At 38.8% G+C, this 23793-nt stretch overlaps 1 protein-coding gene across 1 annotated transcript in view; it reads left to right on the forward strand.

Annotated features, from left to right (window-relative positions):
- Positions 1 to 23793, forward strand: part of col7a1 (collagen, type VII, alpha 1) — a gene marked incomplete at both ends in the record, with an annotated part of 65707 nt that overhangs the window by 33795 nt on the left and 8119 nt on the right. Inside the window, 35 exons of the mRNA XM_079242122.1 lie at positions 624 to 668; positions 1471 to 1506; positions 5021 to 5056; positions 5152 to 5196; positions 5288 to 5320; positions 5444 to 5506; positions 5644 to 5679; positions 6323 to 6403; positions 6521 to 6589; positions 11116 to 11151; positions 11261 to 11320; positions 11429 to 11473; positions 11558 to 11593; positions 12892 to 12927; positions 13010 to 13069; positions 13172 to 13297; positions 13382 to 13453; positions 13702 to 13770; positions 13821 to 13880; positions 14000 to 14044; positions 14453 to 14488; positions 14635 to 14670; positions 14963 to 15019; positions 15106 to 15177; positions 15501 to 15572; positions 15681 to 15716; positions 15804 to 15884; positions 17298 to 17351; positions 17506 to 17559; positions 17648 to 17710; positions 17793 to 17855; positions 18031 to 18147; positions 21590 to 21667; positions 22114 to 22167; positions 22297 to 22345. Of these exons, the coding sequence (XP_079098248.1) occupies positions 624 to 668; positions 1471 to 1506; positions 5021 to 5056; positions 5152 to 5196; positions 5288 to 5320; positions 5444 to 5506; positions 5644 to 5679; positions 6323 to 6403; positions 6521 to 6589; positions 11116 to 11151; positions 11261 to 11320; positions 11429 to 11473; positions 11558 to 11593; positions 12892 to 12927; positions 13010 to 13069; positions 13172 to 13297; positions 13382 to 13453; positions 13702 to 13770; positions 13821 to 13880; positions 14000 to 14044; positions 14453 to 14488; positions 14635 to 14670; positions 14963 to 15019; positions 15106 to 15177; positions 15501 to 15572; positions 15681 to 15716; positions 15804 to 15884; positions 17298 to 17351; positions 17506 to 17559; positions 17648 to 17710; positions 17793 to 17855; positions 18031 to 18147; positions 21590 to 21667; positions 22114 to 22167; positions 22297 to 22345 (2011 nt within the window). The remainder of the gene's footprint in view (positions 1 to 623; positions 669 to 1470; positions 1507 to 5020; positions 5057 to 5151; positions 5197 to 5287; positions 5321 to 5443; positions 5507 to 5643; positions 5680 to 6322; positions 6404 to 6520; positions 6590 to 11115; positions 11152 to 11260; positions 11321 to 11428; positions 11474 to 11557; positions 11594 to 12891; positions 12928 to 13009; positions 13070 to 13171; positions 13298 to 13381; positions 13454 to 13701; positions 13771 to 13820; positions 13881 to 13999; positions 14045 to 14452; positions 14489 to 14634; positions 14671 to 14962; positions 15020 to 15105; positions 15178 to 15500; positions 15573 to 15680; positions 15717 to 15803; positions 15885 to 17297; positions 17352 to 17505; positions 17560 to 17647; positions 17711 to 17792; positions 17856 to 18030; positions 18148 to 21589; positions 21668 to 22113; positions 22168 to 22296; positions 22346 to 23793) is intronic.

Here is a 23793-nt window from a genome sequence, read left to right on the forward strand (position 1 = left end):
TACCAATGAGTTGCACTCATGCAATATTCTAGAGATGATTCAGAGAAGTGTCTTGTGAGAACACAAATATCCTCAACCTTTACTCCAGATCTTTCCACCCAGTACCATTGCATAATGTCCGTAAGACCACAGCATATGGTTTCATCTACTGGTGTTTTTGCACACCTGCATGTTGCTCTCCTCTCTCGTCTCACTATTTTACATTTTATGATGTATGCAATAATAATATCAGCATTAATACTCTCATCAAAAAGCCTGTTTCATCATTTGTGATGTACAGAAAACACATGGATGTCGAAAGCAACCTTTTTGCATCTCATCCTTCCTCCTTTTCTACACACTCTTCCTCCTGGTTTACTCGGTGACAGCAGCATATCTCCAGCAGAGCATCTCCTTCTCATGTGAACTGTGTAAAATATCTGGACTGAACTGTCTGTGAATTCCTTTGAAAATCTTTGCTGTCATTGTTTGAATTGGACCGATATCACTACAATATGCAAACATTATTTTCTCATTTCTTTCATAGAAGTAAAAATTTCACCTATTTAGTGGAAAATATTCATGTTTATTGTTGTAAATGTTGACATTTTCCAGACATTGGACTATGTTATTTCTACTTCCAGGGTCCACCAGGAGAACCAGGAAAACCTGGTCTGGATGGGAAACCGGTGAGTACATTTGCTGGTGAAGGCCGAGTGGCGGAAGTGAAATCGATATCAGCTGTTTTCCTTCGTTTTCATAGAAACTTTAACAAGTAAACAAGTCATTTAGATATATGGTGAATTTTTGTTTCAGAAGACTTGGTAAGTATTTATGTTTTTAAGTGGTGCATTTACATATTCTCTATTAGAACATGGTTAAGTACATATTCTCATTTCATTGTAATTTAATGAGTTAAAACTAAAAGTAAAGCATTCAGAAACTTTTTATAAACATTAAACCAGTAGATCCTGGTGGGACAGATCATGTTAAAGGAATCTGACTTTTTAAATTTTTCCTGTAAAAATGTTTACACTGATCATCAACAGCCCAAACAAACAGATGTTCTTTGGGTCATGATTTTCTATTTATCTGCAGGTTAATGTAAGTAGAGAAGAAGTGAGTTATTAAGTAATTCTTCACACTTCTTATTTTCCTTCCTGACATGTTGGAGCAGGGCTCAACTGGGCCTGCTGGTCCTAGAGGCCAACCAGTGAGTAACCAGTGACCCAGTCTGCTTTTTGGCTTCATCTGCAGAGTTAAATCACTGGGTTGGCTGCAAGCACAATGCAACGGAGCTCCCCCTCCTTGTGCCAATGCTTTATTGATCCTTTTGCAGCTGTGCAGCTAACTCTTCACTCTTTGTCTCCCTCTCCTTGTGTGTGTCTCATCTCTGTCCATTTCCTTTTCTATGTTTTTCCTCCATTTCTCCACCCAACTGTCTCCCCACCCTGCTGTCACCCCTGTTCCTTTGTATTTTATCTTCTCCAGGGCTTACCTGGGTTCCCAGGAGTTCTAGGGAGACCGGTAGGTTCTCTGCTGCTGGCTGGCATGCTTGAGCTCTGCAGTAAGGAGGGTTGGGAGGAGATATCACTGTGTTATCAGATACAAACTGGAGTGGACTAAAGTCCCAGAGATGCCTGAGGGTAATGGTACAGACAGCAAGTGGTTTAAAAGGGATAACAGAAGGAGAATAACCTATCACCAGGATGCACACCCTGTAATGTACTTCCCAGGCAAATTCCACTGCTTTAATCTTAATTCATTTGCATTGGAAACATTTCTCCGGGAGCTGAGGTTTGGGATAAGAGTCAGACCTTGATCAGCTCCTCATAAAATGTCCCCAAAGCATTTCTGTCAAACTTATGAAGGGAATTTCAAAGTTAAAAATTCAAATTAAATTTAAAACATCACAAATTTGTTGGATTAGATGAAAGGAATTTGGATGACATCCCGAGGTAGCGCTCTAATCAGAATCCAGTGTACAATAGTGTGTGTCATTGTGAATGTGTAAGTGTCTGGAGGTGGGTTGGGTGGGGGGGAGGAAACTTTAAATAGTACTTACTGTTGAGTCTGCTTATCTTGCATGCAGCTGTGCGTGGTGTCTGTCTGCTTATCCTTTGCACAGCAGTGATGCTTTTAAAGCTTCCCATACAAGTGTTGACTGCTGACCCCATGTTTGTGTTGTCCTCATGTTTGTGTCTGTAGTTTTATGTAAATGGCCTTTTCCTAGATGAAAGCAGATTTTTCATGAGAAAATTTTTTGTGTGTGTGTATATATATATATATATATATATATATATATATATATGTGTGTGTGTATATATATATATATATATATATATATATATATATATATATATATTTGGCTTTCAGGTGAAATTTATGGAAAATGCAATATGTTCATGCTACAGTGATATAATATCATAAAAGTAAGACATTTACGTAGAAGGATGCACTACTGATTTCCTCATCTCAAAAAATTTATTCAACACAAAAGGTAACAACAATGGTAGTTACACCACAACAAAAAATTTGAACGTCTCAATATCTCGTCATGTGCCCTTGAGCATCAATTACAGCTTGACAACGACGTCTCATGCTGTTCACAAGGCAACTTATTGCCTGCTGAGGCATGGCATCCCACTCTTCTTGAAGGGCAGCCCTCAGGTCATTGAGGTTCTGGGGTGCAGGGTCTCGAGCCTCTACACGACGGCTCAGCTGATCCCACAGGTTTTCAATGGGATTCAGGTCTGGAGAGAGTGCAGGCCATTCCATTTGAGGTACACCAGTCTCCAACAGCCGTTCCCTGATGATGCGGCCTCGATGAGCAGGAGCATTGTCGTCCATGAAGATGAAATTAGGCCTGTGCTGTTCATGTAGGGGCACAATCACTGGATTAATGATGTTATTCAGGTAGTGTGGGCTTGTCACTGTACCATTCACAAAGTGTAGGGCAGTTCTGTACCAAGTGGACACCCCTGCCCACACTGTAACACCGCCACCACCAAAAGCTGGCCTGGTGACAACAGTGGCTGATGCATAGCGCTCTCCCTGACGTCTCCAACATCGTTGCCGGCCATCATTTCTGCTCAGTGTGAATCGACTTACATCAGAGAACAGCACTGAGGCCCACTGGTTCCTCGTCCAGCGTAAATGCTCCCTGGCCCATGCAAGACGATGATGCCTGTGCCTGGTGGTGTGGTCAGGTACCCGTGCAGGTCGTCTAGCACGCAGACCACGCTGATGTAAACGGTTTCGAATGATCTGACGTGACACTTGGGTGCCTCTCACCTCTCTTAAACGTGCCTGGAGTTGAGTGGCATTCATCATCCGGTTTCTCAGGGCAGTGTTCACAATGTAGCGGTCATCAGCACGGGATGTGGCCAAAGGACGTCCACTTCTAGGCCTTTCTGTGACTCTTCCAGTCTCTCCATATCTCTGTTGCAACCTGCTGATGACACTCTGTGACACTCCAAGCTCAGTGGCCACTTCTGTCTGAGAACGTCCTGTTTGAAGCATCGCAATGGCAAGGGACTGTTGTTCCATTGTTAGGCGTCGTCTTGGTCTCATAATGTCAAAATGTGAACAGCATGATGAGGACAACTGTTTAAACACCAGCTCTAATTGAACCAGGACATTTATTGGTCAATTCAAGAATCACACACCTGCCGTGATTTTTGCCGTTAAGCTCCTTGTTAGAGAACAGCAACTTGTGCAAAATTTATTGAAACATTTAACAGTTGGACATGTGCATTTAAAAGCTTAGAGAAGATCACATTAAGTTCACCTGTACAGGTTTGAATGCATTTTAGGCTTGTTGTGAAATTTCACCCAAAAGCTGAATATCCCTAACTTTTTGTGAATAGTGTATATGTGTGTGTGTGTGTGTGTGTGTGTGTGTGTGTGTGTATACATATATTTATATAAAAGAAAAAATAAGATATATTTACATCTGTACTTGTTAGTTGATTTTTTTGCTGAGAGTTAAAGGAAAGGGTCACTATCTTTTATCAGTGAAAAAATCATTGTGATGTTCCTTTTTAAACTAGTTTTGAAGTCTTGATTTTGGCATTTTTTTGTTACTACTGGTCTTTCTGGGAGCAGAACTAGTTGTATTTAGTCAATAAGGTGAAGTGGGAACTTAAAAACTGGTAGAACAGAATTGCATTTTTTTTAAAAATGTATTTTATTTTGTGATCTACAATTGTTTGAGTCCAGCACTCCCCCATCGCCCCAACAGGCAATGACCCATGAATATGAGTCAGGTATGGTGAAACTGGAAACATCTCAAAAGGACAACAACTCTGGAGTTGTAGAACTGGTCATAGCAGCTTAAAACTTCCACCTGTAACATACAGTAACGTACAGCTATACCCATTTCTCTCTACAGTCTTTGATGCCAGCAGAATTTACTCGTAGCTTTATGTTTAAGAAGTAGCTTACAGTCTAATTTATTCAATCCATGCATCACATTACGGTGAACTTCAGCATTCAGAGCAACATCATGAAACATTGAAGAGAGAGCATCTCCCCACTATGATAATAAAAATTTCTTGAGGTCACTCCTTTAATGTAAACATTTGTATGTTATTTTTTTAAACAAATCAAGATATCACCTGTAATTATAAGGTGTTACATGTGTTTAAAAATTTGCTGAAATAATCTAATGTAATAATCTAATTCATGTTTCACATTGGGCTTACATACCTAAACAAGAAGGGGCTGAGATGGCTTGTCCAGGTTTATTCTACACACTTTTAACAAGATATAGCAATTAAACTGTGCCTTTGCCAAAGGTTAAGCTAGATATGAAGGCATTAAAGACCCTAGACCTCACAGAAAGAAGCCCCAACCAAATGTTAATAATGCTGATAAAAACAGAAATGAAGTCGTATCTCATGATTTCTAAACATATTTTATTCCTACTTAACTCTCAGCAGGAAAGCCAGTAAGTTTTTACAAAACTATTTCTTTAAACTGTGAGATGTGTGTTGTTAAAACTTTTATATAACACAACTTTATTAATTTTTACTCTCAGGGAAACCCTGGAGAGCCAGGCATGAGGGGCCCAACTGTAAGTATGACATGCATGAAAAAGTTTGCACATTCACAGACTCATATTAACAATTAACAGCAGTAGTTTAAATTTTGATGACATGTTTTTATCAGGGACCCATGGGTCCCACCGGTCTGCCGGGTCCACTAGGTGTGAAGGTGAGTTCATTGTGTTTAACATTATTCTGGCCTACCGTCTTCTGTATTTACAAAGTCTTTGTCACTCGTGTTAAAACATCCTTTTTCACAGGGTAATCAAGGAGAACCAGGCATAGGTGTCCAGGTTAGACAGCCACACTTATTTTTAACCAGACATTGAACTGTCCACACATCCAATTATACAGCAGTCCAGGCACTGGAGTTATGTGACAAATATGCAGTGAGTGTGCTTATTTCTCCTCTGCAGGGTCCACCCGGTGCTCAGGGAAGCACAGGTTTGCCAGGACCACCAGGTCCTCCAGGAGCTGTGGTATGTATTTCCATCAATCACAGCTTCCCTCCAGGGAGAATTGCTTTATGTATTCTCATGAAATTCACTGAAAGCCTCATGCTGAGCATCAAAATACTGCATGTCCCTTATTGCGCTGTGTTTACTTCTCCCTGCAGGGTCCACAAGGCCCCCCAGGACTACCGGGGCAGGTGGTGAGTATTTAATCTCTTCTGGCCGCTACAGTTACTGCACAGTGAGGAAATGAGAAAATGGTAAAAAGTTGTGTCTCTGAGGCATTTTACCTCTAACTGGGAGAAAAAGGAATATGATAACAAAAAAAGCCAAAACTTGTACCATGCATAATCAAGAACTTCAGCTACATTTGACGTTTTATGGAATCCTGAGCAGAAGCATGTTAACAACACTTAAAGTTTTTTGGGTTTTTTTGTTTTTTGTTTTTATTAACAGAGGTAAATACTGCTGCTGATCACACCATTTCTTCTTGTTTTCAGTCCCATATACGATGCTGGAAGCTACTTATATACAGTAACTAGAGTCCTGTGACCATGAGAATATTTAGTAAACTATAAGTAAAATACATGTTAAAAGTGAAGAGATGATTGGGAAACAAACAGACAAGCAAACAAACAAAAATAAATTTAAAGCAATATTATGCTTCAGCTATGCATTCCAGCTGGATTATATGCAGTTGTTTAATTAAAGTACTGATGACATTTCGGCAGATTTTAAATGATTCTAGTTTGTTGTTCATTAACAACAAATAATTATATTTAAACAAATGTGGCGTTTATTTGCTGTAAAACAGTATGAATGTACTGCATTGTATGTTTACAGGGGGAATCGGGAAAACCTGGGGTTCCTGGAAGAGACGGGGTCCCTGGCAAAGAGGGCATACCTGGATTACCAGGAAAGCAGGTATTGTATGAGTATGTCAAAGATATTCTTGTGTGATTCGTACTTGTGGAATGCACTTTGTTGTTGATTTGGGTTTTTTTTAAAGTCCAGTGTTACAGTGTGTAATCTGTTCCTCAGGGCATTCCTGGACCTCCAGGTCAGTCTGGCTTGAAAGGAGAGCAGGGAGACAGTGGCCCTCCTGGGAAGGTGAGAACTTGCTCTGTTTCTTGGGCAGTCCCTGAATAAAAGGACGGTTAATGAATTGTCTGCAGTATTGTTTCAGCAACAGGACTGAAGAAAATAACAAGACTGTAAAGATCTACAAACAGCATACAAATGAAAAGAAATCAAATATGAGGGTTAGTCAGCCTAGCAGCTGTTATTAGACTGGTACTATTAAAGTATGACTTCTGGAGTTAAAGTTGACCCAGACGTTGACTGGCATCAACTGCAATTTATTTAAAGTGGAACTATTCTGTGCATTTCAGGCTGATTTTTTATTTCTGAGACCAGAAGGGCTGGGATTGATGGAGTTATTGTCACAAATCGCTTTATTTACTTCAGACCGACCCTCTCCGTAGGCTGTCAGATCAGCCTGTGGGCACAACGAGTGGATTGAGACTCTTCCGCATTAAGCCCCGCCTCCCACCACTGCACTACATCGGGAGCGCGCACCACACCTGCTTTCACCGTCATTGTAACATCTCATAAACAGCAGGATTAGGCTAATATGAACTCAATAAAAAAAAACAAAATACAATGTCAACACATAGCATCCAGCCCTACATGTTGGAACCTGAATCAGACCCTGAAAACGAAGTGGAAAACAGCAACCCACAGCAACGAATGCAGCAGGATGTCTCTCTTTGGTAAACTCACCAGCCATCATTGGAAATAACTTTATCCCACGTTTTACTACCTGCCTGATGTATTTGTACATGCCCTTGTTAACCAGTAGAAGTTAACCAATCACCGAACCTTATCCCCCGGGACGTCACAAGGATTTCCAAGTAGAAAAAAACTCTCTAAAACAATGTGTTTTTCGTCGCCATGGAAACTGAACGGAGAGAGTTCTGGAACTCAAACTCAAACTCAAACATGCGTTTAGGTGATAAAAAACAGAGCCGTTCACGTGTCTGATGAGGATTCAACACTGTAACACTGTAGAAAGCTCAGAAAACTTGAAATACCATAATAGCACCCCTTTAACAGACACAGGCGCTCAAGTGATGTCATATTAACAAAGCTAATATTTACCAGGACATAGCTATAGTAACTGTTGAATTTTTAACAAATGATTGAGCTAGCATTAAGATATTTTAGTCACTGGTATTAAGTGCTAGCTTTGCAAGCTAACTAGCATCCACGTGTCATGCTAACATTGAGCATGTGGCAGTATAATGTAAAGACTTGGTATGGTTTAATTCAGAAAAGCTCATTTGAACACTCAAAAATAATAAATCAATTCACACACATGTAATTCTTTAGGAACTAGTGTGGATCAGCAACTCCTGGCAGGAGACATTATGAACCATAAATAGTCGGTGGCCTCGACTGAAGAAAACAAGTCACAGTTCAGGTGACTTTAAGTGTGCTGTAATAGACTCCCTAGAGGCGCTCTGCTGTATTGTGACAAATATTTACCCTTTTTGATATTTCAAACACAAGTGTTGCTCTGTTTCGGTGTAATGCCAACCAGATTAGTTGGATTTTTCTTTTAGCTGATACTAGGCTTTAAAATTTAAACAACCTTGTCACTAACATTAAATTATTGTTGCTTGACTGGATTTAAATTGGAATGGCTGCAGATAGCTGGTAATAAGGTCTGGCTTGACTTGTAAAGACCTGTGACAGTTCTGCCTGCGAGAATCTTAATTGATGGAAATTTCAGCACAGTAAGACTAAAAATGACTGAAGGTCACTTGTGTTATTTTCTGTGCAGGTCTCATTCCATCATCAAAATCAGTGCGTAAACATTAAGTAACACAGCTTGATTTTTATATTGGAGTTTATTCTCTATTTTTGTACATATACTGTAGATACAAAGGCTGTTAGTAGATGCCAACATCAATCTCTTTTTTTTTTTTTATTACATAAACTACTAAAACACTGCAGCATTCTGTCATGAACTTAACAATCCCCCCAACATAGAAATAGCAGATTCCTCTCTGAGCCACAAGCTATCAAACTTCTTAGCCTGGAGCAAAACTTTTTGTAATGCAAAACATGTCTGGTTTGCAGCTAGATCTTTATAATGACAAAACACAAAAGTACTCACTTCTACCAGGTGCTAACACATGACTGAAGTGTTCCTTGAGTAATGGAATGCAGCACATTTCTTGGAAATGTACCTATAGGGTCATCAAAATCCTATGTATGCATTATTCATGTATAAGGTGTCCCAACTTTTCTTGAAATGAGTTTGTCACATGACGTTACAACCTGCTTGAAGCTTATAAAAGGCAAATACTGTTAATGAATGTTGACATAATGCTTGATTTATGCTGGCGGTCTGCCATCACTGTTATAGCAATAAGGATTGGTTTAAAGCACTGACTTTACACACCAGCAGCATATCATAATATTTATTTTGTGTTTGGAACAGTCAGATAATATTTTATCATCTGTTCCATATCAAAAACTAAATAAATGACTTAAACAAAATTTGCCGTGACATCAACATTCCCATATCAATGTCAACTCACAGAAATCAAGCATAGTATGAACACCAAAAACCTCTACACATGAACCGTGTTAATAGTCGTCTTCCTCAAAGAAGAGTACTCTGCAAAAATGAAATAACCACCTTAAATTGTTTTTTTTTCTTTAAAGAACTTTGCTGTCATATTTAATTACCTCAAACCTCAGTTTCCTAATTTTAAAGTAGTGTTTCAATTCCATATACATCTACAACCTGGTGAGACATTTTTTTTCTGACTTACTGATACAATCAATACAATAACTCCAAATGAAGTGTCCTGGATGCGGTTTCTAACTTGTCATCCTGTTCTGATATTCTGATATCATGCTCTCCACTGGTAAAATATGGCTGGAGACAAACAGAAGGATGGTGCTTGCTTTGTGTGCATCTCAGAATTCAACCCCCATCCTGCTTTTCATAATGTTGATATGAGTTATGGTGACATGTGTCTTAACAGCTCCCCCGCTGCTGAATACCTGAGGTTCAGCACCTCGGACAGAGGCACAGCGATCCTGTCAGTCACTTCAACAGTTTGATAAATGAGCAAGCAACACTTGTCCATCTGCTCACAATCTCTCTTTAGCATTTGTTGTTTCACACACAAACACACACATACACACAATGCACTGCTTAATTATGTCTTAGACACCTACAGTAAACTCACCACAACGACTATGTTCCTGACCTCACCATGTACTCTGACCTAACCTTAAGTTTGAGCCAAAGTTAAGGTGTTTTACATGCTTAACCCTGACATTTTCTGGTTCAGGTCATGTTTTTCTTGGCACTTTATTTCCAACACAAGAAAATGACAGAGGAAAAAATGGCCTGAACCAGCAGATCGTCTTTGGAGTGACTAAATTATTACAGGTTGTTACTGTATACTGACACACCGCATCCTTCCTGGTTAAGAATCAGCATCTTAAGTTTCATCTTAAGAAATCCTGGTGAAGTATGATAGAACCTGTGCGTAATCTTGTTCTAAATAAATCTCCCTCTTGTGTCTTTTATATCATTCCCACAATCTAAGAGGACGGTCCAACCTCAGGTCATACTGCCGAAACAATTTCTCATTAGATGCTTTTCCCCCTACACAACTAGTGGTCATTCTGTAAAACCTGAAGGCTGCATGGCATTCGTGTGGCTTGTTAAGTTAGTCTAGAAAATTATTTTATATGAATTTCACCATTTTGACTTGGACAGATAAACAGTTTCATATTTGTTGGTATTTCCAGAAAGGATTTTTCCTCTCCAATGTCTTGATTCTACAAGTGGATGTACAAAAATAATTTTAAATGTCACCAACCAGACAATGACAAACAAAAGAGTAACTAAGACTGATTTCATGGATGAGAAAAATGACAGTATGGCCATCTAACCTGCAAGCCCGTTACTCTGGCAACCTCAGTCACGTAGCTTTGATGGCCCTCTTACTGACCTCCAGAACTAATGGCTTTGTAATTCAGATTATAGTTTAAAAAGAAACCATTTTTAATATTTAAGGACAAATTGTATCCCACATAGGTCATGGAAGTAATCTATCGTAGCTAGGCAGTGTTCACGAGCTAACTATCAAGGAAATGGAAGCTCTGTCATCAACAGTGGAGTTGTAGTAAAGAAGTCGGTGAAGTACATGGAGAGAATACCGCAATAATATTTCAACACAGAAACACCACAAGTTGTCTCAATGAAACCAGTGTGAAACATTTAGAAAAGATGAATTACAGTCTTCCATTACTCCAAACACGGCGTACTGTAACAGATGAGCCCTGATGCTGTTGTTATTTACAGCCACTGCTACAGACTTTAAAGCTTTCAGAGTCTGACAGCTTGAACAGATAAGGATGGGGCTTTCGTGATGCTCAGTGCCAGCATTTACTCTTGCATTTACTCTTTAGGAACAATAAACCAGCAGTGGTGGTTATATATTTATATACACATACCAGTTAAAACACACTTTCCCAATAAATCCAGTGAGAAAGTATGTCGTTTGACTGGTAGTGTACATATTGTTTTTGTTGTGCTTTTACAGGCTGTTACTGGACCTGTGGGACCTAAAGGAGAGAGGGTGAGTCACTGTTTGTATCGACTTAAAAGCAGCTAATTCTGTACGGGAGTTGTTGCTTGACTGCTGCTTACGAAAGCTTACAGCTCCTTTCTGGTTCTGCCTGATGCAGGGTCCTCCTGGCCTAACACTTCCCGGCATAGCTGGAGAGCGAGGTCTACCTGGAGAGAAGGTGAGTGTGGCCAAACACTGTGTCAGTCAGCAACACAAAGCAGACTGGAACTGTTGAGTGCTTTTCTATTAAAATTGTGTGACTGGATATGTGACTTCTGTCATTCAGGGTAACAAGGGAGACAAAGGTCCTGCTGGCATCAAAGGAGAAAGAGTGAGTATAGTTATTATGTGAGTATTGTCATGGTGGAGAGCAGCACAAAACATGATCACAATGTGTTATCTGTCGTCACATCAGGGAGTGGCTGGTGAACAGGGGGAGCATGGAGAGGATGTAAGTAATCTGCTTGCGCTGCCTGTTTGGTTTATGGATTTACACTTTCATAGCAGTTTTGTAAATAAACTCATGCGTCTCACAACTGAATGTGGATTTTGTTATGTACATTACATAAACAAACATACAGCACAGGACTTTTTAATATATGCTAAACCACAAACAAACATAAAAAACTTTGATAAACAAATCAAATTTTGATCTGTGTCGCTCTTTTCATACAAAGCGCAACGCAAAGTGCTTAACATGATAAAAGTAAAAACAAAAATCAACAATAAAACAAAATTAAACACAAGCCTTTATATGCCAAAACATGTAACTCACTTAAAGGCAAATAAACTTTAAAATAATAATAATAATAATAATAATAATAATAATAATAATAATAGATAAATAGGACCAGCTTGTATAAAAATTTGAAAATATTATATAATCAAACAGTAAAATAAATAAATTAGCCAAAATAATAGATAAAATAAGAATAAATTCCAAAGGAAGAATAAATTCCTTGTCATTAAAGGAATTTTATAAGAAACACCTCAAATTAAAAGCCTGTCAAAAAAAAAAAAAAAAGGTCTTATAAACCTCAGCAGTTTCAGCTCAGACCTTCTGGCAGGACGCACCTGAAGCACACAAAAGTCACATATTAAAGGACCTGAGGGCTCTGGGGGACCTCGTAGTTATTGAGGATGTCTAACACATAAGAAGGCCTAAGATTGCAAAGAGTGTCATAAAAATTTTTTAAAAACTCAAAGCTGCCTTACAGGATTAAACAACATTTAAAAAGATGACAAAACACAGAAAACAGGAGAACACTACATTAAAACAGTTCAAATACCACATCGTGGATAGTTGAGGTTTCATTTGGTTTCATATTGAGGGAAACCTCTCTCGACGGTGTGTATGATGTGTGTATACTCGTGCAGCCGCACAGGATGTCTCACTCATCCTGTTCCACTGTGTGATCACATCCTACTTGAACTTCTCTTGTAGTAGCATGACATTTCTGCTACTTGGATATTAAACAAAAAAATCTAATAGACAATGAAACAAGTGTATCCATCGTGTCGTCGTTTTTATGATGATGATGATGGACATGAATATCCTTTTTATCAAGCTGATTTGCACTGGTTAAATAATGCGATCATGCCCTTATCAACAATTTCTCTTTTTGCTTTTTATCTGTAAAATTTATCTGATTCTTTAATATCACGTATTTTTTGCAGCCATTTTTTATTGGAAAAGTTTTTTGAACCAGAATTAGCCATTTCACAGCTCCTTATTTGTTTTCCATGCAGGGGACTCAAGGATCTCCGGGGCCGAAAGGAGATAAGGTGAGCTCTTCATGTCTTTTTATTTTGTCTGACTTCCAACTCATTTCACTGTGACAGTAATGACAAAAGAACTGTGTTGAAGGGAGAGAAAGGCATCGGACTGGCAGGTCCGCCTGGTCGCATTGGGCCCCCCGGTTTGAAGGTGAGTCGCTGCATGGCTTGTTGCAGATGGAAAAACTGTTTTTATCTGTTCAGTTGTGGTGTTTTTAACTGGACACACCCAGGATTAAATCTCTGACTGCAGGGAGATCCAGGACTTCCTGGTCCAGCTGGTCCTCCAGGGCCTCTGGGGAAGTCAGGGGACCCTGGGCAGCCTGGTGTGAGAGGTGAAAATGGACAGCCAGGACCACCTGGACCCCCAGGGGAGCGGGTTAGTGGACAAAAATGAACTACGTACTACGACTATGTTGTTTCCTCCAGGCAGATTTTCCACGACTTGAGGTTCTATTTTCAGGGTCTCCAAGGATTCGCAGGCCGCGCAGGAAATGTTGGACCTCCTGGTCCTCCAGGACCTGCTGGACAGGCAGTAAGTTCCTGTTCTCCTCACTCTGATATAAGCTGCTAATCCTTCCTAACAGCTGCTTATTAAACTTTAATGCTAGTTGTGCTGTCATCTTGCTTTGTTGCTGGACTGCTGCTTACAGACATGAATTTTCAAAATGATCTCTCAGCTAAATTTCGATCTAAAAACTGATTTTAATTATAAAGAAAGAGACAACAATAACAGAGCACTTGGTGGAATTGCTAATTTATGACTGATGTTTTGTTTTCTAGGGCCCTGCTGGCACTAACGGGGTCAAAGGGGACAAGGTGATCGCCCAGACTCCCAAAGATTTCATCTGTGTAATGTTAATATGCTGTTTGAAGAGTATTGATTTTATTTCTGTTCTCAGGGGGAGGTCGGTGTCGGCATCCCTGGTGCAAGGGGGGAGAGAGGAGATCCAGGGCTTAGAGTAAGACAGTTTTCACACCTCAGTATCTGAGCTTGTGTTGAACTGTGAATTTACCTTTAGAGGATTAAAACTAATATTGATGTACTTTCACATTACTTTTTTGTCCTGCTCTGCTTCAGGGCGAGGATGGTCGACCGGGCTTGGATGGGGAGAGAGGACCGACGGTAAATATTTAAAGTTTCCATTTTTATGTACTCCTTTAGAGAAAATTGTAATAGCAGCGGAGCCTTTACCGCAAAGCTCTCGGAGGTTTCTGCAACCCAGCAGGCAGTCTTTCTGGAGCCATAAAGGAAGCACACAAGCATGAGTCTGATGATTATTCGGCTGAAGAGTCTTCTTCACAGGGACACAATGTGTTCCCTAGACTGTAAACAAATCATTCAGTAGGTCTCTCCCTTTCTCACAGTGTTGCAGTCTGAAAGCGAGATAACCGAAACCGAGTCTGCAACCACCTCACAACCCAAGCAGCGTTGGCATGCAGAAACATGCACACCGTAGTCATTGTCACCGTGGAGCAATATGTGCATCTTGATGTGTGTGTGTGTGTGTTTGTGTTTGTGTGCTCCCATTAGGGTCCCTCAGGGATGCGAGGCATTCGAGGAGAGAAGGTGAATTTTGACTTTCCTTTTCTCTTTCTTTTGTATCCCATTATGTCGCTCATCCCTTGAGGGTTCTGCTCACGTAAAGTCGTGAATAAAATTGACATGTTTGAATAAAATGTTTTACTCTCAATCACCTTTTTTTTTGTTTCCAGGGAGACAGCGGGCTGCCAGGTGACAAGGGAGACAAGGTGTGTGCATTTTAATATCTAATAAGTCGTGCTGTGACTCGATAATGTATTTAGGGTTTTTTTGTTTAGTTTTTTTTATCGATAGAAAATTAAAGAATAAGCAATATGAAGCTAATTTTTGTCAGTGGTTGCTTTTTTGAAAAAAGTTCAGAAAGAGTGTATGTATACACACAATACTGATGAGCTGTGATATTACAAAAGAAAACCCAGTCTATGGAGATGTAGTTTGATTATGTTTCTTTTGTTCTGTTTGTGTAAAACCAAATGTTTAGAGTTTGTACGTCTCTTACAGGGGGACACTGTGCTGGTGGGAGGACCACCTGGAGAGAAGGGCGGCAAAGGAGAAACCGTTAGTCAACACCAAAATGAAACGTACTCTTTATTGCAGCAAATAATTCTGTTTTTACTTCTGATGGATTTTGCTGTTTCATTCAGGGTGACAGGGGACCAAAAGGCTCACAAGGAGAAAAGGGAGTGAAAGGTCAAGAAGGTCCAACAGGAGAGCAGGTAAAAAATTAGTGAAAGATTTGAAGATAAGATCTAAAGTTGACTGTGTCAGCTGTAGCGTTTGACCATGTCGAACTTGATGCTCCACCTAATCATGATATGCACAATGTGAAACCATTAAAGAGGTATCTCTGATTCTGTTCAGGCCAGTGGCTTTTTAACTCAAAATAAATAATCTGTTGTGATTTAATCTGCACCAGATGGAAACATAATCATTATGTTATGCAGTAACCAAAATAACTGCATAAAATGTCATTAGAATGATGTTACAGATTATCTGAATTTATATGCACATTTCTGTCTGTGTGTGTATTTGACATCAGGGTCAGAGGGGAGAACCTGGAGAACGAGGGTCCAATGGATTCCCGGGAGCTCGTGGGCCTGGTGGACAGAAGGCAAGCGATGATGTTCATAGATAATTATTGTGATTAAATAAGTGTTGCTGTTAATAACAAAGTATCCTGTGATCATGTAATTGTTGTATTTCTGCTTTCTCTCTGCAGGGAGAAGCAGGTCAACCTGGAGTGCCTGGTGAATCGGTGTGTGTTTTTACTTTCATCTAAACACCTCTTTATATTCTTTGTGAAGATGTTTCACCTTAATGGAAAATGTCACTTTTATTCCAGGGTTTACCTGGAAAAGATGGACTGCCTGGGCATAAAGGGACAAAGGGAGAAATTGGTATCATAGGAATGAGAGGAATCAAGGTATTCTGTGTGTTTGTGTGCATGTACGTTCCTCACACGTGGTTTCAACCTTTTAGTTTATTTCATGAGTGGGCGATAACAGTCACAACTAGCTAATGGCCTCAAATTGATATGACTGCAGAGGATTAATACAATTTTTTTTACAGAAATGTACATGGAACATTTCATCTTAACCCACTATTATGATGATTAACATCTTAAAACAGGGATTTTGCTCTGATTTAATATCCATATCCTTTCACTTCATCTGAATATTGTAAATCATTAAACAAAGTAAGAGCTAAAAGTGAATGTTGCAAATGTGCAAAGGGAGGTTATGTTTTTTTTTTTTTTATTGTTTATTATAATTATCCTTATTATATTATAATATACAGTTATTTGATCCTGTTGACTAATCATAGAAGTCCAAGAGAAATTTGAACAGCTTGTCAAAAAAGTAGGGCGCAGGCATTATTACATGCTAACATGTCAGACTATTCATAATTATTCACATTTATGATTATTAATGTTTAACATAATATATATTCCAGGAGTACAATGCAAGCATCTATCTGTCTATATGTCTATCACTCTCTCTAAAGACAAAATAAAAGGAATTTGATGAATCATCCTAAGCTAACTGGCTGCTGAATATAAGTTAAAAGTCCTGCTGAAGTTCTGGTGTGTTTTTCTGTTGGAATAGCTTGAGACGGCCTCTTCTGGTCTTTTTGTCACAGTAATTTGTTAAATGCTTTGAGAAAATTTTTTCAGGTTGTGCATTGGTTTCAGAATAAAAACGTAGCCTACATTTTCATGTAGTCCATAACCAAAGTGCATTAAGTTGAATCAGAGCAAAACATGTTGTATATGTATGACAATTATCTAATGGCTGATTCCTCGGATGCCAGTTGCAACCATTACTATTTCCTTATTTGTAACTCTTAACAAATGTAATGACATGTTATTTCATTAATGACATGAATATTAATGACAAGCAAAAATCAATTATCTAAAAACACCTGTGTGTACTGACATTCATCTCAGGGTAAAATGTGAAATTCAGATGTGACATCAGAACCTTGGATGTGGATTTACTGTGGACGTTGTCGTTTCTGTCTGAACCTTCTGCACTTGTATTTCTTATTTTACTTCTACGTGTCACCGTCTGAACACGCATTACTGGGGGGGGGGAGAAAAAGAAAAAAAAAAACTGGATCCAGCTTTGCATCTTTCCCACTGCTGCTGTAAACTTCCTGCACTGTTTTATGTTCATGGTGTGTGTGCCTGAGTGCTTCTGAAGTGCCTGAGTGGCAAGTGAGGGAACAGTCTGTATGGATGGGCTCTCTGCTTGGCTGCTGCGGTGCATTTTTTCCACTTAATGATTCACAAGCCTTTTTACATGTGTCTGTTGGTGATGATCTTTTGTGTTACCAGGGTGACCGTGGCCCCAAGGGGGTTTGTGGAAGTGATGGACCCAAAGGAGAGAAGGTGAGCCAGTAAGACATGAAACTGAAAACTGAGGAGGAAAGAGACATCAATGAAGTTATATGCTGTAGTGAAGAGATTTGAGGACCAGCTGATGAGATCTGAGTCTGCATGTGTTTACATATTGAAATGAAATGATCAGTGTGCGTGTTTTTAGGGGGATTCTGGTATTAATGGACGATCAGGCTTACCAGGAAGAAAAGGTGAACAGGTATGACTAATATCTGATGCAAAACAAGCGATCTAAAATGTGTCACATGGATTGTTTACAATCAGGTGTTTCACGTTGTGTTTTCCAGGGGGACATCGGGCCGCCTGGGGTCCCAGGGAGCCCTGGAAAAGAGGGACTAGTCGGTCCCAAGGTATTCTACAATAACATAGCCAATGTTTTACAGGAAAATTGTTCAAATACGCAACATAACCATTTCCTTTGCGTGGCTGTAGGGTGACCGTGGTTTTGATGGGGTTGCTGGACCCAAAGGAAGTCAAGGAGAGAAAGGTGAAAGGGTGGGTATCTAACTTCAGCTTTTACAGAAGCATTACAATGTCATTCGTATAGATCTAAATATAAACCACGTGGTGCCTAATCTTCATATTCATATGTCCTTACTGCAATGCCACTCACCTTCAGAACCACACAAAATGTGTAATCCACAGTTAACAGTGTCTGTGCTTCAAACAGGGGCCACCTGGTGTGCCGGGTCCTCCAGGTCCCAGAGGAGTGGATGGGCCCCCCGGTTTGACTGGCCCACAAGGACCAGCTGGTGTTAAAGGCCCTGAAGGGCTTCAAGGACAGAAGGTGACTATCCTTATTTTGACTTCATGATTGTTTATTCTCCACCTTGGTCACATGATTTATCTAGAGAGGTAGAGGTCTTTGAAAAAGATGAGAGAGGATAATGACACCAGTAGTTGTAGTGATAAAAGCATCAGCTTGACTGTGCACCGATCTGATGGTGATGCTGTAAAGCAAACTGTACGATCGAAATAAGAATAGATTAAAGTATCATTTATGCCACTGCATCCAAAAAATAGCAGCAGTCAGGTCTCCTAGTGGTGTGGCAGCAACGGAGATAAAACTTTTGACAGTTTTGACATTAGAAGCATGATGTAAGGCTGATATAAAAAGATTACAATCTTTGTGTTTCTCTCACCTTTGTTGTCTTTTTTCTTCATCATCATCTGGCTCTTTTTTATTTCTATGGATTGCTTCATGATGATTGACAGTTTGATGGCTTGTCTGGTTCATCATCAAGTAAATAAAGGAAGCTGAAGATGAGGTACAGGGCCACACCATGTCTCTTTGATGGATGCACCTTTTTTGTGACGGAGACACTCTTGATTTACCCGTAGCATCATTTGCCAGTCCACAGATGTACCGATATTTCTCTTCCTTTCATCCTTGAGATCTGCAGAGAGGATTTACTCTTAACAGATTTTTGGCCAAGGTACCAGTGTGATATCAGAGAGATACTGTATTGGAATACTGGAGGCAAAACAAACCTCACTAACACAAACAGTGGGGTGCATGCATTATTACATGCTAACATGTCAATAATTATTCACATTTATGATTATTAGTGTTTAACATAATATATGTATTCCAGGAGTACAATGCAAGCATCTATCTGTCTATATGTCTGTCGCTCTCTCTGAAGACAAAATACAAGGAATTTGATGAATCAAGAAAGAAATAGAAGTGAAAATTGTAATAGTATTTCTTTTTTATTGGTACTAATTTAAGGAATAATTAAAACATTTTAGGATTGACCGAACTATCTTGAGACTTAGAAAGGGAACACACAAAGTCAGTAGCCCGAAATAAGAAACTTTACCAGATTTTCTTGAATCTGGATTGGAAAGTTTGTTTAATTTTACTCTAAAGCTTAACCTGCTTTGTACCTTGGATAGATTCAAGCACAAACATAAAAATGTCTCATATTTATCCCTGCAAAATTTTTCAAATGATTTAGAAACGCGTAATGACTTATCCTGAAAATTTCAGACTTATAATCAGCATTCTGCATTACCTTTAATTAATACAGCAAACCAATGTATTATGACAAGTTTTAAACCCAGTGGACTTTTATTTAATTTAGGAAAATACATCCTGAAGCGTTTCCTGGTGCAAAGTTTAGCTAAGCTAACTGGCTGCTGAATATAAGTTAAAAGTCCTGCTGAGGTTCTGGTGTGTTTTTCTGCTGGAATAGCTTGAGACGGCCTCTTCTGGTCTTTTTGTCTCAGTAATTTGTGAAATACTTTGAGAAAACCTCATTAATCCTCTTATTCTTGGTTAAATGCAACTCTTCGATCCAGAGGTAAATGTTGTCTAGGTAGGCACCTAGAAGAGGAAAAGTAAAGCTTTTCAGAACTGTTAAACTGAGTCCCTTCTGTTTCAGTAAACAGGTCGCAGGAAATGACAATCTACAGACGATTTCTCCTAAATAATCAACAACAAGTACAGAAATCTCTCAACAAGAAATGCAATTGGCTTTCAGTCCATCAAGTCTTTAAACTATCTAATCTGTCTGAGCAACAACCACAAAGGCTCTCCATAATGTCCAGACTTGTTTTGAACCAGTCATCTGCTCTACCTAGTCACTCATTTCATCTGTCAAAGTGTTTCTGTCAAAGTGTTATTGCAGCTAATATTTAAACTAATGTGGTGGAATAGTATAATGAGTCACTGCTAGGCCAAAGCATGAAGCAGGCTCTGCCCATCAGTTATTTTATTACACTCACTTTTTAATCAGCAGCCTAGTCTGCTTTCCTCTTATCCTGCCTGCTACCACCTTATATGTCACTGTCCTTAAATCATATTAACCAGCAGAGTCTCAGTGACGTCCAGCTCAGATGTACAGTTAACATCACACTAACATGAGGTAACATCAGCGGCTGGTGAGCAAAGTGCTCTGCACACGATCCGGTCCAAAAACAAACATAAAAGCTGCCTCCATGCTGTGTGTGTAAATTTGTGTTAATTTCTTTTGCTTGTTTATTTTTTCCTATTAAAAAAAATGGTTCTTTGTTTTCAAAGTCTTGCTGCCTGCTTTAGTAATGTTGCTGTGCAATTCAATACATTTCTATAAATAACTTAGAATTAATGGTCTATTTTTTTTTTTTCAAATCATCAATTTTATTCTAATTAAATTTCATAACATAAATATGAGTTCATGAATTTATGTGTACGAGTATATGCAAAAGAGATTTGTGTGTTTTAAATAAACAGTCATCAGGTATGTGACACGTGGCACCGAAAGCTGCATTCAAAGATATGTTTATCTCCTGTATCATTAATAGCTGCAGAAAAGCTGGTGGTTGCTCATATATTGAGTGCAGCATTGATTAAGTCAAGTGCTTGAGCTGTTTATTGATGACTTTGTAATAACAGTGGCAGAAGTGGAACATACTGTTATGAATGTGAGATGAACTTTAATGACTGTTACATAACCTCACTCCATTTTGGCTACATCAGGATAAGTTAATGTAGGTAGGAGTTGGTGCATTTTGGCTGTTTGAAGAAAAAATTACAGATACTGTGCATGTCTTCAGTGATAAAACTATTTAACCCTTGGATGCATCATATCCACTACAGTGGACAATGATCTAAAGGTTGTTTTTTTAGTATATTTCTAAGTGAGGATGGAATATTTGCAGTTTTGACAGTACAGTGGACATTAAGAGTCACCCAACACACTGCCACTGACCAAAGAATAAACTAATATATATGCAATAACATGCAATTATATTTTTTTTAAAACACACTTTATATCTGACACCAAACCTCAAAGTCCTACAGAGTAAAAAAAAAAAAAAGAAACAACAATGAAATACAGAAAATTAACAATTACAAGCTTTTCTAAAAAGGAAGGTTTTTAGTTCCTTTTTTTTTTTTTAAAAAGTGATAAACAAGACAAGAAAATTATACTAGTATGACAATATATTGTTTTATAAATATTTATATAGAAAAGATCGACTAAATAAAAAGGCAAATAATAAAGACAAAGAAAGATGTCTCTGTACATGTCTGTCCAAGTAAACTATTGTATGGGGGGGGTGGCGTTGTTTATTAATAATTCATGCATTGGAAGGTTAAGAAGAGTGTTTAATGATTGTCATTGCAAAAGTGTTGAACCGTGATGTATAATTACCAACAGTACTTACCGCTCAATAGTAGATTACTGAGTGATATCCTTTTTGTTTTTGTTTATTTTTTGGGGGTTTTTTTGCCTTTGTTTTAGGGAGAGAGAGGTCCAATTGGCCCTGCAATGATTGGCCCACGTGGGGTCCCAGGCATCCCTGGGGAGCGAGGAGAGCCGGTCAGGATCTTCTCATCACTTTCTGTCTCTTGTTGTTTTCTTTGCAAACATTATTGACGGAGCACTGCTTGCTGAAGTCAGGAAATTCCTGACCTTACAATGTAAACTGCAGAACAACTGCATCCTTTTCAGCAAAGCTTTTTTATTTTTTATTTTGTTGATTTCAGTGAAATTTCAATGAACCAGAACATAATCATGTAAATCAACAAACGGAATTTGTTAAAGCTGTGTTTGGTTTTTCTTTGGACCCACAGTGATCCCATAAAATGACGCATTGAAAGCCCCATTTGTTTTAATACTAGAATAGGTATAATTACTAGCGCTGCTTTAACCTCCGCTTTGATTGTTCCACTTGTTTGTGCTGCAAATCATCTCAGCCACAGAAACGTTTGCATTAGGAACGCTTCTGTGGGTCGTATATACCCTAATACATGTCCATGCTGCAGGGAGAAATGGGGCCAGATGGAGCCAAGGGAGACAGAGGAGATGCAGGCATGACGGTCAGTGTGAGATCCTTACCTCAGGGCCCAGTTCAAAGACACCAAATGGCACACACATGTCCACAGAGTCAAACACCAGGTTGTTTGTAACAGTGTTTTGCCCTGTTTGCCTTTTTCTTTTGAATTTAGGAAGATGAGATCAGAGAGTATGTTCGCTCTGAGATGAATCACCACTGTGGTGAGTCTTTCAAACAGCTTGTATTGCTAATTTGTTTCTCTGTTGTACTCAACTTGATCTCCACATGGTGATCAAAGAGTGTGTGAGTCATAATCCCAGCTAAACTTTATCAAGTATTATTCAAGCGAAGCTGTCGAGAACAACATCAGTACAATGACTCTTATAACTGACCTTCATTATTCCATCTCTTTTTTTTTTTCTTTTTTTTTCCCCCTCCGGTCTGTTTGCCTGATCATCAGCGTGCGGAGGTGAGTGAGCCATTCAACCACAGCATAAAAGAAAAACACAACATAAAGGCAGTGCATTAGCATTAGTTACAGCTTTATCCTTTGCAGTAAATGCTTCTACAGGGTGTGCAGTAACAATGTATTTGAAAGAAAAAAAAAAAAAAAAAAGGAGCGCATTATCTCTTAAGTTAATGAAATGTGCGGCCATTTAAACTAATGCGAGCAGGTCAAGTCATTCCCTTCCCATTTATTTAAAAAGTAGCCATTTGTCTAACTTACTCCATGCAAATGTCCCGAGGATTATTTATAAGGCATCATTTCTAAACAGTTTTGTAACAGTGAAAATAAACTATTGATAAAATATAAAGCGTAAAATTCCAAAGTGATCAGTTTTGGCGAAGTTTAGTATCTGAACTGTTTATCAGTGCAGAACCACGTCAGTGTGATGAAGCAGCAGCATGACAGCTGCTGGGTGCTCATATGCATGAAGCTCTACAGAGAATATGGCTTCATTTTCTTCATGTAGAAAACCAGATGATTTTAGACTTTAGTTTTCTGTCTTGTGAAAAAGTGTTTGACTATAATGACGCAAGTCTTCTCTGCTGTGACTTGAGTCTTTAAAGGATTTAAAGAGTTTTTCATAGGATCTTGGAAAAACTTGTTGAATCCTTTTTGTTTTGTGTCTGTGTCACATTGGTGGAATCATTTTTCCGGTGCTTTGGGGGTGTCGTTGGTCTGTCTAAATGTCAAAAAATGGTGACTGAAAGTTTGTGAACCTTTATAAATTTTCTATATTTCTGTACAAATGTGACTGAAACAATCCCAGATTTTTACACGGGTACAAAAAGTAAATAAAAATAGTAAATCTAAGTAAATTACACAGGAAAAATGTAAATATCTAAAATCTTGTTCTACAGATTTTAAATATTTCACTGCTCCAACACACCTGATCCAAATGAAATGGATCAAGTACTTATTGTGAAGTCCTGCACAAGCCAGTTAACAACCCACTAATTTGCATTAGGTGTGTTGAAATGTTAAACATCTAAAATCTGCAGAACCACGGCCCTTCAGGACCAGATGAAACAGTCCCAAACCATGATACTACCACCGTATTTTTAAGTTATTATTTTAGTGTTTGTCTTATTTCTGGTGTCATTTTTCTGCTATCCAAACACACAAATCAATGAATACTCAAACTTTAAATCTGTACACAAAATA

The sequence above is a fragment of the Telmatherina bonti genome, assembly GCF_933228915.1.
Source record: "Telmatherina bonti genome assembly, chromosome: 6".
Lineage (NCBI taxonomy): Eukaryota > Metazoa > Chordata > Actinopteri > Atheriniformes > Telmatherinidae > Telmatherina > Telmatherina bonti.